The sequence below is a fragment of the Patella vulgata genome, chromosome 1 (genome assembly GCF_932274485.2).
Source record: "Patella vulgata chromosome 1, xgPatVulg1.2, whole genome shotgun sequence".
In the NCBI taxonomy this organism is placed as follows: domain Eukaryota; kingdom Metazoa; phylum Mollusca; class Gastropoda; family Patellidae; genus Patella; species Patella vulgata.
Genome location: NC_065879.2, coordinates 7935445 through 7949287, shown reverse-complemented (window position 1 = coordinate 7949287; position 13843 = coordinate 7935445). Strand labels below are relative to the sequence as shown.

Genomic DNA, 13843 nt, shown 5'->3' with positions numbered 1-13843 from the left:
GTGCAAAAGTTAATAGGTAATTTGACTAGAAAAGGTAACGGATATTTTTATTTCAATTTTTATTTTATTTTTTTTAAATAATGCCAAGAAAAATATGGTACTTTTATTTTATACTAACCATATGTTTATTAAAAGCTAATTAATTCATTGCTTGATTCATACATATTCATTATTGCATATTAATTATTCATCATTGCTCATACGTATTCATCATTTTTCTCGCCCACAGCAGTAAAAGTGAAAGTAGCCGTTGATAAGGGGAGATAACTGTGTTTCAACAAAAACCAAAGATGCCAAGTCATGTAGCTGGCGTGCAATATATTGTATCAAGTGCTGTGTTTAACCACATTATATTAAACTTCGTTCGTTAATCGTAAATCTAACTCCGTATAAAATACAACGTTGTGGCAACAAACGCGACGCTGCTCAGTGACAATAAAAACCAAGAAAATGTTGTGTGCTGTTTTTTGAATTCTCTTGAAGCAGAATGACATTTAATAGTTGTGAATGAGAAGATAGTTTTGGTATGGACCTCAAACAGAATCTATTGCAAGTGCTGCTACAAATTGGATGAACTTTTAGTTGTAATAAGAGCCTGGATGTTATAAGCTCAACTGATGACTTCGTACAAAGTCTTATAGGCAATATATTATCTATGTCCTTCAGTGGGACAAAAGATTAATTTCATGATTCCAGATTATCAAGTAATCATGATTCCACGTTATCTAGGTTATCAAGAAATTTCATGATTCCAGGTTATCAAGTAATTTCATGATTCCAGGTTATCAAGTAATTTCATGATTCCAGGTTATCAAGTAATTTCATGATTCCAGGTTATCAAGTAGTTTTGTAAAATTACACATATATAATATACCGTTTGTTTAAAACACAACTAATTTCAGTTTTATCGAAATTCTTATTTTACTATTTCTATAATATATCCAAAATATAGTAATATCTAGTTCGAATACAAACTATTCGGCACGGCACATACGAGATCCAGTGTTTTGGGCAAAATACTAAAAGTGATATTATCAGGGAACAATATTACTGGGCATTATAAATTATTCTGTTTATTCTCTCTATCATGATTGGCTAATTTACTCATAGAATCCACCTGATTGGATGGAATATTGTAAAGCAGTGAACACTTCAACCAATCATGTAGAGAGAATTGGGCAACTGTGCTCGGGTTTAGTGTTTCGTTGAGGAAAGCTTTTTTCGATCATCTTGTTGACACAGATGAATGACTCATATTTTTTTTTAAACATTGTATCTGGTAGGTGCTGTGTATTAATAATTATAATTTATGAATGATCATTGCATAATAAAACATAATTTAAATTAAACTGATTTAGAAAATGCATTTTAAAATTTAAAACGAGAATTTGTGTTATTATACATATAGATGTAATGTAAACCAAGGCTCAAACATGTAGTCCTGATTATCAGGGAATCGTACCAAAAATTTAATAATTATTTAGCTATTAAGTGCATGATGGGATATATATGTTTATTATTTTACGTCGATATGTTGCAAGTTTGTTGTGTTTTCAGGATATTTTTGTTATTGTTTATTTCGCAGATAAACTTTTTTTTTTAGTTATTTGCGATTCGTAGGACAAAAAAAAACCTACGCAATTTATACCTTATTTTATATATGGTGATTGACAGCATTACTTTTTTTAATTAAAAAAAATTCATTTTTTACAAAAATTGTACGATCAGTACTTCATTATTAGCCAAAGAAATATTTAGAAATTTGCCCTCTTTATATATATATAATATCTTGTAAATAGTATATTTGAGATTAGTTATAAATTAAATTATGAAAAAACGATTTCAATTTTTAAAAAAATGAAATTTTTCGTGAAAAAGATTTAACGTACTTAACATCTACAGAAAAAAAGAAAAAAAATTATATAAAGCCACGCTTATTTCTTCAGTTCAATTGTTTCAATGGCATTTAGTAATTGAACTGAAATAAACAGGTCACAATTCTATGGGATACAATTACTGCTTATTAAAACTGAGCGATGTTTCGACTAGGCTTCTTCAGTCATTATCGAGCAGATTGGACAAGCCTAATCAAAACATCGCTCAGTAATAAGCAGTAATTGTATTCCATAGAAATATCAGCCGTTTATTTCAGTTCAAACAGAAATCTCATAATTCTTTTTGTAACTTTCATTCCCTAGTCTTTAAATACTTTTTTTCTTTTCCTATTTCTCAAAAATCAGCATTTCATAAACATCATCAGATATTAGAATAGTTGTTATTAAGAATGGCAATAAATTTGGACAATAATTAATTAAGCTGTCTTGTAAAGAAAACAAAAGACTATGTATGTATTTTAAAGTTCATGTATACATCATTGGAAAATTAATATAGTGCTCAAATGACTATCTTTGTTGTGTTTTTTCTTCTTTTTTTTTAATTATTATGATCTTAACTTGATTTCATCTCAAATATTTCTTGATGAATAACTGAAATATGCTCATCTTGTGTCTAGTTGTATGCATGGGTTAAAAAATGTATAAACTAGGTCTTGGTTAGAATTTGGTAGAGGACTAAATTGTTAGGCTTTGATATTAGAGCACATGGAAGAAAATTTGACCAAAAAGCAAAACCATTCGTTCGTTCGTTCCTGGAATTTTACGTCAACTTCCACCAAGCAAAACCATTGAACAAAATTTGACTAAAAGCAAAACCATTTGTTGTTCGTTCCTGAAGTTTGACATCCAATTAAGCCATTGAATTGCTGTTGAAATACAAGTATAGAAAGAATAGCTGTGCCTATGTTAGGTAGAATCTGCTTACTTAGAAGACAGAATGTTTGTATTATTCGCAACAGCGTTTTTAGTGTCCGTAGGATGTTATATCGTAAACTGTTTTCAATATGACTTGGAGATATAGTCTGAAAACTGATTGATTCTGGCTCTCGAAAATGAGAGTGGATGTATTCCTTTACTATTTTCATGATGTTGATAATTACAACTATAAAGGAAGCAAGCATAGATCCAGGATATTTTGTGGGGCTAGGGCCTCTTTATCCATCAAAACATAATTAGAAAACGGGATATAAGGTTTTTACTAAATATTCTGTTTCCCTAAATTTTTGAAAATAGGGCACTTGAATTTTTTTCAGGGCATATTTGACCTTCGGGATTAGTCATTATGAATGATCGTTTGATTGACAGCCAATATTCTATAGTGTCCCTAATCAAATAACTTATCCAGGGACAACAGTTATTTTAGTTTATCATCAATATAATATTTGTGTGATGTGAAGATGATGATATCAAGTTAGACAATGTGTTATTGGATAATTATCGTTAGTCATGTAGTGTATGTAGATAACGTCATTGTCTTATGTCTAGTTACTATATATAAACATACTTATATCATACTTGTCTACACATTGAAATCAGTACATTATTAATGCTACTTTTACTTTACAAATCAAACACAATTTATTTCTTCTATAGTTACATGTGGAATGTGAAGAGATTTTAAGTGTGTCGATTCCAACTTGTATGATAATTATACACTGAAATCAGTACGTTATTAATGCTACTTTTACTTTACAAATCAAACACAATTTATTTCTTCTATAGTTACATGTGGAATGTGAAGAGATGTTTAAGTTTGTCGATCCCAACTTGTAGATCAGTATGATATGATTATGTTTAGTATAGGTTTTTGATCAAGGGATTAACATATTAATCCTCTGATCTTATTATACTATTGTTTTTTGTGGTCGTCATATCTTAAGACATGTTGTAAATAATCATATCTTTTAACCATTTATTATACATTAAATAATTACACTGCTCAGCCTCCATACTTTATTCCTTGGTTCAATCTGCTGCTCTGATAAATTGATTGTAATGTCATGTAGCAATGGGTGTCATGCTGAAGGAATTCCCACCAGGCGGCGCTAGTAAAAACTTGGTTCCACGTGACCTTATCGTTGGCAAGAGAACCATATTTCTACGTATCGGGATTAAATTCCATATTAACAACAAAAACTAACATTTGTCAACACACTAGTTTGTAATGAATGTACAGCCAGGAAAACAATGCTGTACGGTAAACAATGAGGTCACATGGGACCGTCTGGTCTATGGTGTCGCCTATAAATTATGCCCCCTTATCTCTACCGAGGACGCCCATCTTACATTTTTGAATATTTACAATTTGGTTATGAATACATAGTTTTATCAAAACTTTTAAATCAAGAAAATATTGGAGCATTTTATCACGGCAACTAGAATAGTCATGTGATCAAGTGTTCATAGTATCATACCACAACATCTATTAGGGAGCTACAATGGCTAAGCTGGTAAGACACTGGCTCGCTAGCCTGGAAATTGCGTGTTCAATCCCTGCATTGGCCTAGAAAGTTCATCCAGATTTTCTGACGTGGTTCACCCTTGTCAGTGGTTTATGACAGAGGGCCGGACAAGGACAGCTGTCTAGTCGTTTGGATGGGACAAAAAAAAACCAACCCAAAGTCCTGTGTATACATTGGCATGCACGTTAAAGATCCCTTGGCAGTTGGAATTCGATATAATAGTAGGCTGTAGTGCTGCTGCCTGGGCAAAATTTCCCTCATAACACACTGTATGGCTTATGCCCATCTTCATTAGCCTAGCCAGAGCAGAACAGCAGGAGATAAAACCTTTCGTCACATTTTATTTATAACATCTATTCACCTAACTTGATATCAAGTTATGTCAGTCTAAATTTTGACCAGAAGCAAGAATAATCATTAAACTAATATTGTGCATTCATTGCATGCTGTATCAGTTTGAAATGAAACTGGGGGGGGGGGGCCGAATGGTTAACGCGTTTGGTGCATCATAAGGTCTGTCATTGAGTCAACGGGCCTGGTTAGATTCCCCTTTTGTACGTGACAAGGAGTAGGGTTGCCTGTCCAACCTTTTGGGTTTTCTCCGGGTCCTCCGGTTCCCTTCCACTGCTAAAGACCCCTACGCGAAAGCAAATTAATGAACTTAAAATTGAACCATATATCTCTCTCTCTCTTTCTCGTTAGAATGAGACTGGGTTATTTTTCTTCGCAGACTGGGCTAATCAAGACGGTCATGCTGTGAGGGACATTTTGCTTGAACAGTGACGCTACGGTCTATCTTTATTTCAATTTCCAACTGTCAGTGGATCTTTAATGTACTGCTAATGGTATATACGGAATATCTATATTTCATCTCATCTGACCAACTAAGCTTAAATGTTTAAAATGCTCATTTCGTTGTTTTAGGTGGATAACTTAATAGTGTAAAATGAATAAATGTTGTAGTATGCCTACTGTGAACACTAGACAACTAGTGTAAAAATATGTTGCATTAATTTGTCTACTTGGCTGATTTTAACCAGGCAGTGGCAAGTTTTTAAAAAAAGTGTCAACCAATTATTGGAGCATTGTGCATAATTCATTATCGTAGTATTCATCCTTTAACCGTCTTAGTCTCAAAAATATCACTTTATCTCATGAAAATTATTTTAGATTTCATTTTTAAAAAAGATCTGCATGATATTGATAATAATGTTTATATTTTGAAGAAAATGTAGTTTATAATTTGTACACATTAAAGTATGACCAAAGCTCAAATTTTAACTTTCGTCATGGGGGCTATGTTCATGAAATCCTAAGAATTAAATATTTAAGGCTGTTCATTGTCTGAGCAGTAAAATCATAACACAGATTTGAACTCTCAGCCATAATCCTGCTTTCTGAAAATATTTTAGTTTAAAATTTCATGAATAAGGCCCCTGAGGTTATTGAATTAAGTTTAAGACCTTAATTTTAATAAATGATGTTCCTTAAGTTAGCTGCATTATATCTGAGCTCAGTGTCATGTCTTTAATAAACATTTGAAAATCATAGTTCTGATTTTTTAACATAATTTATAAAATAAACAAACCAAATCTTGTTTATTTCTATTAAGAAATTCACATTATAAATGATGTTTTGTGAAAATTGAACGGGGAGACAAATATAGTATATATATATAGAGTAATATTATGTAATACATAATGTGTATCGCTTGTGTAAAGAAAACAAAACGTCTAAAACCAAATAATACATCACAGAAATTCATTGTGGTAGTTTCTGTGTAATGTTCATATAAATTAAATAAATTATATGAAACTCAACATTTTGTTTGTCATCATTTCTGTTTTCAATTTGGTCCATTTTTCAATTCTGTTTGATTGAAATTTGTCTCGGCTTGCTAGCATATAATATAAAAATCTTTTTCAGACAATATCTAATTTTTCACAGCTTATTCAACTCAACAGCACTCAAATTGATTATACAAGATTTAATTAAGAAAAAAACAAAACGGAAATATGGTTAGATCTAAATATCAAGGCCACCTGCAAATTTCATCAAGGTCACTTGATGTAAACAGGGCTAGCGCTAACTCTAACTCTTGACCTAACCGTTACCCTAACTGTAACCCACAATCCACTTCAACAATCATGTGCCCTAAACTGTTTACATCTCGTGACCTTGACGAAATCTACAGTTGGCCTTAATATTTAGATCTGACCCCAAACATATCAACAGTAGATTGAAGAATCCCTAGCCAACTAAATATTGTGAATGGTGAATCTTTAAATGAATGTCCATCCAAAAATGGTTCAATTTCTATCAGTATTTAGGGGGGTTGGATGGCCGAATGGTTAGCGTTTGTGCTGAATCATGAAGTCTGTCATGGCATGTATGTGACTAGGAGTAGGGTCGCATGTCCAACCTCATGGGTTTTCTCCGGATCGTCTGGTTTCCTCCCACTGCGAAAGACCCCTACGCACGAGTGATTTATTAAAAGAAAATTGAACCATATGTTAGTCCCAAAATGACCTAGTTTGTGTCAAGTGGATGTTAAACCCCCTCTCTCTCTCTCTCTCTCTCTGTCTCTCTGTCTCTCTCTTTCTCTCTTTCAGTGTTTACAAAGAAATTGTGAACTGAAAATAAATTGTCAACATTCTGTATCTTCTGCAGTCCAAAAAAACAGGATCGGGGCCCTTATTCACGAAAACTTAAAGTAAGATACAATCAAAATTTTAAGAAATACTGCAATTTGATTGGCTGACCCATATGCAAATTGGATACATGCAAATTGATTTTAGTGGTCAGCCAATCGAATTGCAGTATTTCTTAAAATTTCGATTGTATCTTAGTTTAAGTTTTCGTGAATAAGGGCCCTGGTCAAAAGCCAGTGCCACCTACAATCTTCAAGAAAAACTTTTGATGTCCCTCTTTTTTTAATCCGACTGAATCGATGTCGGGAGATTATCTACCATTGATGTTTGTTTTTATTTCTTAATTAAATTAGAATGATTAATAATCAATTTTAAGTAGATTTTAACATAGTTTAAGCCGTGGAAAATTTGACATTTACCAGAAAATGCTAACCATGAACAGAGAGTTAAGTTGACAGGTTAGGTACATTGTGGGTAAGTGAGTAGAAAAAAGAGGAAAGAGCATCCATTCATTCTAAACAATTGTTGAACATTTGTCTGAACATATCGGAAAATATTGAAACATATGTCATGAAGAGCTCTGATTGCAAATGAAAACTGTTTTTGGGTTGGAGATGGTTATATATAGAACATCTGATGCCCAACATGTGTGTTCTTCAAGGTGTAGCTAGTTTTATACCAATACTAATAGTTACGAAATTGAAGAGAACTGGGGTTTAAAGTCCACTCAACACAAACTGGGTCATTTCGACGCTTGTAGTATGAGGAAGTTGAAAACCCCGGAGAAAACCCACAAGATCAGGAAGGTGGTTCTTCTCCACAGAGAAATTGATCAACAGCTTTATTCATGGACCGATATTAACAAAGAAAGAGAAGTGGCATCCATTTAATTAGATATTTAGAAAATGCATATTTCAGGTCAAAAGGTCAACAACGTCAAGGTGAAACTATTACTTTCATAACAAAATATTTAATGTTTATTGTATGAGAATTCTGTAAATTTAGTGTGTTCATGATTTTTATGTTTAGGCATGCTTTATTTACATTATATATTTATTAATCATTAATGTTAACTTTCACGACTAATTCATAATTAAAGTTAAAGGCCCACATTGAGTTTGATCTAGTTAATAAAAAAAGAAAATATTTTAATAATGGCTAAAACTGATTTAAATTGATGTCTTATAAGTCCATCCTGAGGTCTGGTGTACATGTTGGCATGATTATAAAAAAAAAAACATGTCTAGACCAAATTTTCCTCATAGCACACTACATCACATGGCATGGTATTTGTCTGTCTACATTAGCACATTTGGTGCAGGAGAGTAGGACTTGCAACTCCATTTCATTTCTGATAAATGGCTTAATTGAATATAAGGCTGCCGAAATGGGATATTTGGGTCTATTAAATTCTGTCAGCACCTCAATACCTACTTGTAGCCACAGTGAGCAATGAAATGAAATGAAATGGGGGTTTAACGTCCTACTGTTCTGCTCTAATTGGGCTAATGAAGACAGGCATACGCCATACAGTGTCCTGTGAGGGAAATTTTGCCCTGGCAGCGGGCCTACTCTTATATCGAATTCCAACTGCAAAGAGATCTTTTATGTGCACGCCAATATATACATGGGACCTCTGTGTTTTGTCCCATCCAAACGATTAGACAGCTGTCCTGGTCAGGCCTTCCATCCTGCACCACTAACAAGGGGAAACCATGTCAGAAAATCCTGATGAACTTCTCGGCCAATGCAAGGATCGAACATCCGACCTCCAGGCTAGCGAGCCAGCGTCTTACCCACTTGACCACCTTGACTCACTGTATAAGGTGCTGGCTCACTAACCAGTATGTCCCCAGTGTTGTTCGAGAAAGTTCCTCAGTAATTTCTAGCTTGGTTCCTCCTTGTCAGTGATGCAGGACAGAGGACCTGACAATGAACAATGTCTAGTCGTTAGGAAGGTACAATAAACTGAGGTCTCATGTACATGCTGGGCATGTAAAAGAACCCTTGACAGTTGTAATACGGCTAAGAATAGTCAGAAACATTGCTGTTCAGGTAAAATTACCCTCATAGCACACTGTATAACCAAGATGAGGTGAGTAAAACTGAAAAGATTGTATTGAATAAAAAAATCGCATTTGTGCCTCATAGCACACTGTGTGACGTATGCCTGTCTTCATTAGCCCAGTCGGAGCAGAACAGTAGGAAGTTAAACCCTAATTCATTTCATTTCACAATTGTGAGCCTTTAACTAACTTAACGACTTTCATGACTAATTGCTTCCTTTTGCTTGTTCTTGTTTTGTGTTTGAATGTGAGTTAATTTGTGTTATAGTGAATAACAATATTGTGTTTATTTGTTTACACCCACATATCCATCACATTTGTCGTCTCCCCTGTTTGTCTGTCCGTCCATCCACTATTATTGTAAACATTTTACTATTTGCTGGGACTATTTGATTACTGCCCTTGTCACTGCAATCATGTACCGGTAAATGGACTACATGAGAGGATTCTCTGAAAAAAAAAACTCCAAAAAACCCCAAACAAAGGTCAGGGTTTTTATTTTAAAACTTGCTGCGATTGTTCGGCATGCCCAGCAACTTTAAGCAGAATTAGATTTCCTAATACGATCTATGGGTCACAGTTATTGAGAATTCTTTTCAAACCTGTAAGATTTTTATGCATAGTTATTGCCCCTGGTCCCCAAAACCCAAAAGTCATCTTTGAAAAGGTGCTGATGGGTGTATATTTATTGCCTGTAGTAATGCTATGTTATTCCCTGAATTTAGTTTAAACATTTCTTTAATTTTATTAATAAATATTATAATCTGTTAATACATATATTATAATGTTTAGACTAGACAAATATAAATTTATTTAAAAATTTAGATTTTAAGAATCTTACCGTAGAAGACTTTTGCTAACTTTAACATATCTACTCCTTTTTAGTCTGTCATTGAGTCAACTGGCGTGGTTTTGATTCCCTGGTTGTATGTGACAAGGAGTAGGGTCGCCTGTCCAACTTTGTGCTAAAAGACCGCTACGCGCAAGCGAATTATTGAAATAAAATTGAATCATATGCTAGTCCCAAAATGACCTAGTTTGTGTCGAGTGGACGTTAAACCCCATTTCTCTCTCTCTCTCTCTCTCTCTCTCTCTCACTCACTCTCCTTTTTAGTCCATCGGACCATGTACTGAAAAGTGTTGTATAGTTGCTTCTATACATTATAACAATAGTCATTTACAAATTTTTCTACTTTTAAAACTGCTTAATGGATTTCAACGATATTTTGTAGATATTTTGCCAGGGTAGTGTTTATTCAGATTTGTTTAAATTAAGTTTCTTGTCTGCATAGGACCTTGGTTGGGACACCTTTAAGGGGCAAAATTAGTTTTTCATAAAACGTCTACAAAATAGTTGAATGGATTTCTATGAAATTTGGTAAAAATCGACCTTCTAGCCCGTTTAGATGCTTAAGTCGCTAAGTTGAACTGGTTTAAAAACCCTTGGGATCGTTAAACTAGTTAACTCTGAAGGCAACAGTGGGGAAAATAAACCAGTTTAAAAACCCTAGCTTGCGACCTGTTTTCGGGAAGGCTTTATGTTTTAAATTGGTTGGCTTAAAAACTCCAGCTCGCTTTGGGCATGCGCAGTATGCAGTAAGTTACATTCCTGGGAAAATGGTGGCCTAATGCAGTGCCAGTGTTATCGAGAACCGAATAAAGAATATGAAGCTACCCATGCGTAGTTAATTCTTACCTCCAAACGAAGAGGTCAGAATCGTTAAACTGGTTTGGCTTATAGTATGTGTAAATGCAACACGATCCTGTCTTAAAAACCCCAGCAATTTTGAACTGGTTTAAAAATAAGCGTCTGAATGGTATATTATATGATCAATGTAAAGTTGATTAAATTGAGCTGAACGGGACAGGGCACCCCCACAGAGAAACAAATTTAAACATTTTTGACTGGATTTTTGAAACTGCTTGATGGATGTTGATAAAAATTTGCTTGAAGCTAGTTCACATGAAGTTGCTCAATCCTATAGAGGTGGGACAGGGGTACCTTGACAGGGTAAATTTATGTATTTTTAACTTCTTCACCTAAACTACATGTACTTTAAAGGGTTGTAACTAGGTTTGGTAGGTATAATAATAATAATGGATTTGTATAGCGCCTTGTATCCAAAAGTTTGCTAACTGGTCTGTCACAGTTGCACCAAATTCCCATCATCTGCACTGAATAGGTTGATTTTTAGCAAGGATTTGAATGTACACAGTGATTTTGCATCCTTAATATGTGATGGTAGCCTGTTCCACAGTTTAGGAGCAGCAACAGAAAATCTTCTGTTGATTATTGGCCCCAAAGTGCACCTTAAAGAAGCAAATTTAGATGTCTCAACCTTTTTTGAAATAACTCAATAGATTTCAACCAAACTTGATAGGTAATTCGTCGGAGTTACATTTATTGAGATGCTGCTTGACACCATCCTCTAGTGATGTAACAGGGGCACCCTGTTATGGAAAATTTCTGCATTTTGATTCTTCCTCAACTGTTTGATGGATTTAACCAAATTTAGTAGGTGTGTTGATTGGGTGATGCTGGTCAGGATTCGTTATTTTGCTAAAAGGTCAGGGCTTAACAGATGCACCTAGAAGAGGCTTATTTAAACACTGTTGCCTTTTTTCCCCGAAAGTTTATGATTGATTTTAGACAAATTGTGAAAGCATTGCCAGACTTAATTAGAATTATTGTACATTGAAGTTGCTTTGATCAATGGGGGCAGGTTGTACTGCTTTGATCCGTGGGGGCAGGGTTGTGTTGCTTTGATCCGTGGGAGCAGGGTTGTGCTGCTTTGATCCATGGGGGGGAGGTTGTGCCGATTTGATCCGTGGGGGCAGGGTTGCACCACTTTGATCTGTGGGAGCAGGGTTGTGCTGCTTTGATCCATGGGGGCAGGGTTGCGCCGCTTTGATCCGTAGGGGCAGGGTTAAGCAAGCTTGTGGGAACATATTTTGATCTATAAGATTTATCTAAAGAGCGTGCTGTTCTTACTATAATAGTTAGGCTTAACTTTTAAATAGGTCATCATTTCTGTGGTATAGTTTTGTCTCTTATTGTCAACTGCATCCAGTTTTTGTAAATGTCGACATAAATGCCAATAAGAGATGATCGAATTATATTACTATAACATTTTATGTTTTTAGATGACTGGGTATCATCCTGTTGTTATTCCCTCTCCTCGGACTGGAGGTCTAGATGTGGAGGAAGACAAAGGGGAAGAGAACTGGGACGGGTATATTCCACAGATGAGCCAAGATGAAGAATATAGTGACAGCAATGATGAGGATTCACCAAATAAAACAAAATAATTAACTGGTTTATTATTGAATAAATATTTCAACTTAAAACATACATTATGCAAGAGCTAAATCTGCTTATTGCAGGTCTTTCGTCAGGCCTTAAATGTTATCTAAATTATTAATTAAACATTAATTAACTTATCCAGACCATAATCAACTCTCGATGTCATTGCTAGCCTGCGATATTTACTGGATTGCAACACGATCTGCTGCTCAACGCTCATCGATGATTAAATTTTAAAAAAATGGATAATCAAGACTATGTTTTTTATCGTACCGACTTTAGTAATGACTTTAGTAATGATGATCGAGGCTAGACCTAAAATTCAATCGCTAAATTCTCGGTTCAGAGTGGATCAATTTGACTGAAATTTTTAGCAAATACCCTTTACATTATCTAGCTTTAACTATTATAGTGAGAACTAGCAGCTCTTTATCTAATCTCCCATAATGTATCTTTAATGCTTTGATAATAGTTTATTAATTCGAGAAATAATAACTGATATTCCAAAGTTTTAAGTCAGAAATTAAGAGAATAATTCCATTCAATTTTATGGCCAATGTACTTCAAATGCAACAACCAGTGCTCACATGGGAATCTGGAACAAAAAAGTTTCTTAATTCGAGAAATAACAACTTGATATTCCAAAGTTTTAAATCAGAAATTAAAAGAATAATTCCATTCAATTTTATGGCCAATGTTCTTCAAGTGCAACAACCAGTGCTCACATTGGAATTTGGAACAAAAAGCTCTTTGAGAAAATCAATCAAGTACATTTTGTTTTCAAATTAGGTTTTTTTTCCTGTAGAAATAAGAAGCCAAATTTTAAAGCCCAAACTTGAAATTGGTGTGGTCTCTGCAGCCTTTGAAAGAGTCAATAGAACATCATGAAAATTACAATCTGATTAAAACACAGATCCAATTTACTTTTGTTTTTTATTCCTCAAAATTTCGTTTTAATAATAATAATAATAAAAATAATTTTTTTCTATAGCGCTGAACATTCAGTCATTCTGACTGCTCTGTGTCTTTACTACACTACGATTTGGAAGAGTTGTTATATAACCCGCATCCTGGATGATGTGAGGGATTAGCCAATAAAATGGTCTGTTAGGGTGAGATTTTGGCGTGAGGTGCACAGAACTGTGGGTAACCCGCTAGAAACATCAACACTGATTGGTTAATCAAATGTCTGATGTCATAGGGTCAAAAACCACTCATATAACCCCTGATGCAACCTTCCACTACAATTGTTCAGATCTTCGTGTAGTAGAGGGCATTGAAAGTATAAAAAAACGAAACGAAATATAGATCTGTATTTTAATCAGATTGTGAAAATTAGGATTTCAAAAATACATATAAACAAGCAAAGAGTAAATGATTAAAAGGCCTGCTTTCAAATGTACAAAAATTGTAAGTAATAGGTCAATGATTAAATATAATACAAGAATATGATGTTTGTATTCTA

General features: G+C 34.2%; 1 protein-coding gene across 13 annotated transcripts in view; it reads left to right on the top strand.

The window, feature by feature from the left end:
* LOC126815181 (pre-B-cell leukemia transcription factor 1) overlaps positions 1–13843 on the top strand; it is a 36724-nt gene extending 22881 nt beyond the window's left edge. For 7 of the 13 annotated variants that reach the window (XM_050540841.1, XM_050540834.1, XM_050540792.2 and 4 more), the window contains one exon: positions 230–6177. In XM_050540841.1, coding sequence (XP_050396798.1) covers positions 230–235 — 6 coding nt within the window. In that variant the 3' untranslated portion in view covers positions 236–6177. Of the gene's footprint in view, positions 1–229; positions 6178–12218 lie in introns of those variants that run through there. The other 6 variants (XM_050540771.2, XM_050540750.2, XM_050540777.2 and 3 more) reach the window with 5 other exon arrangements.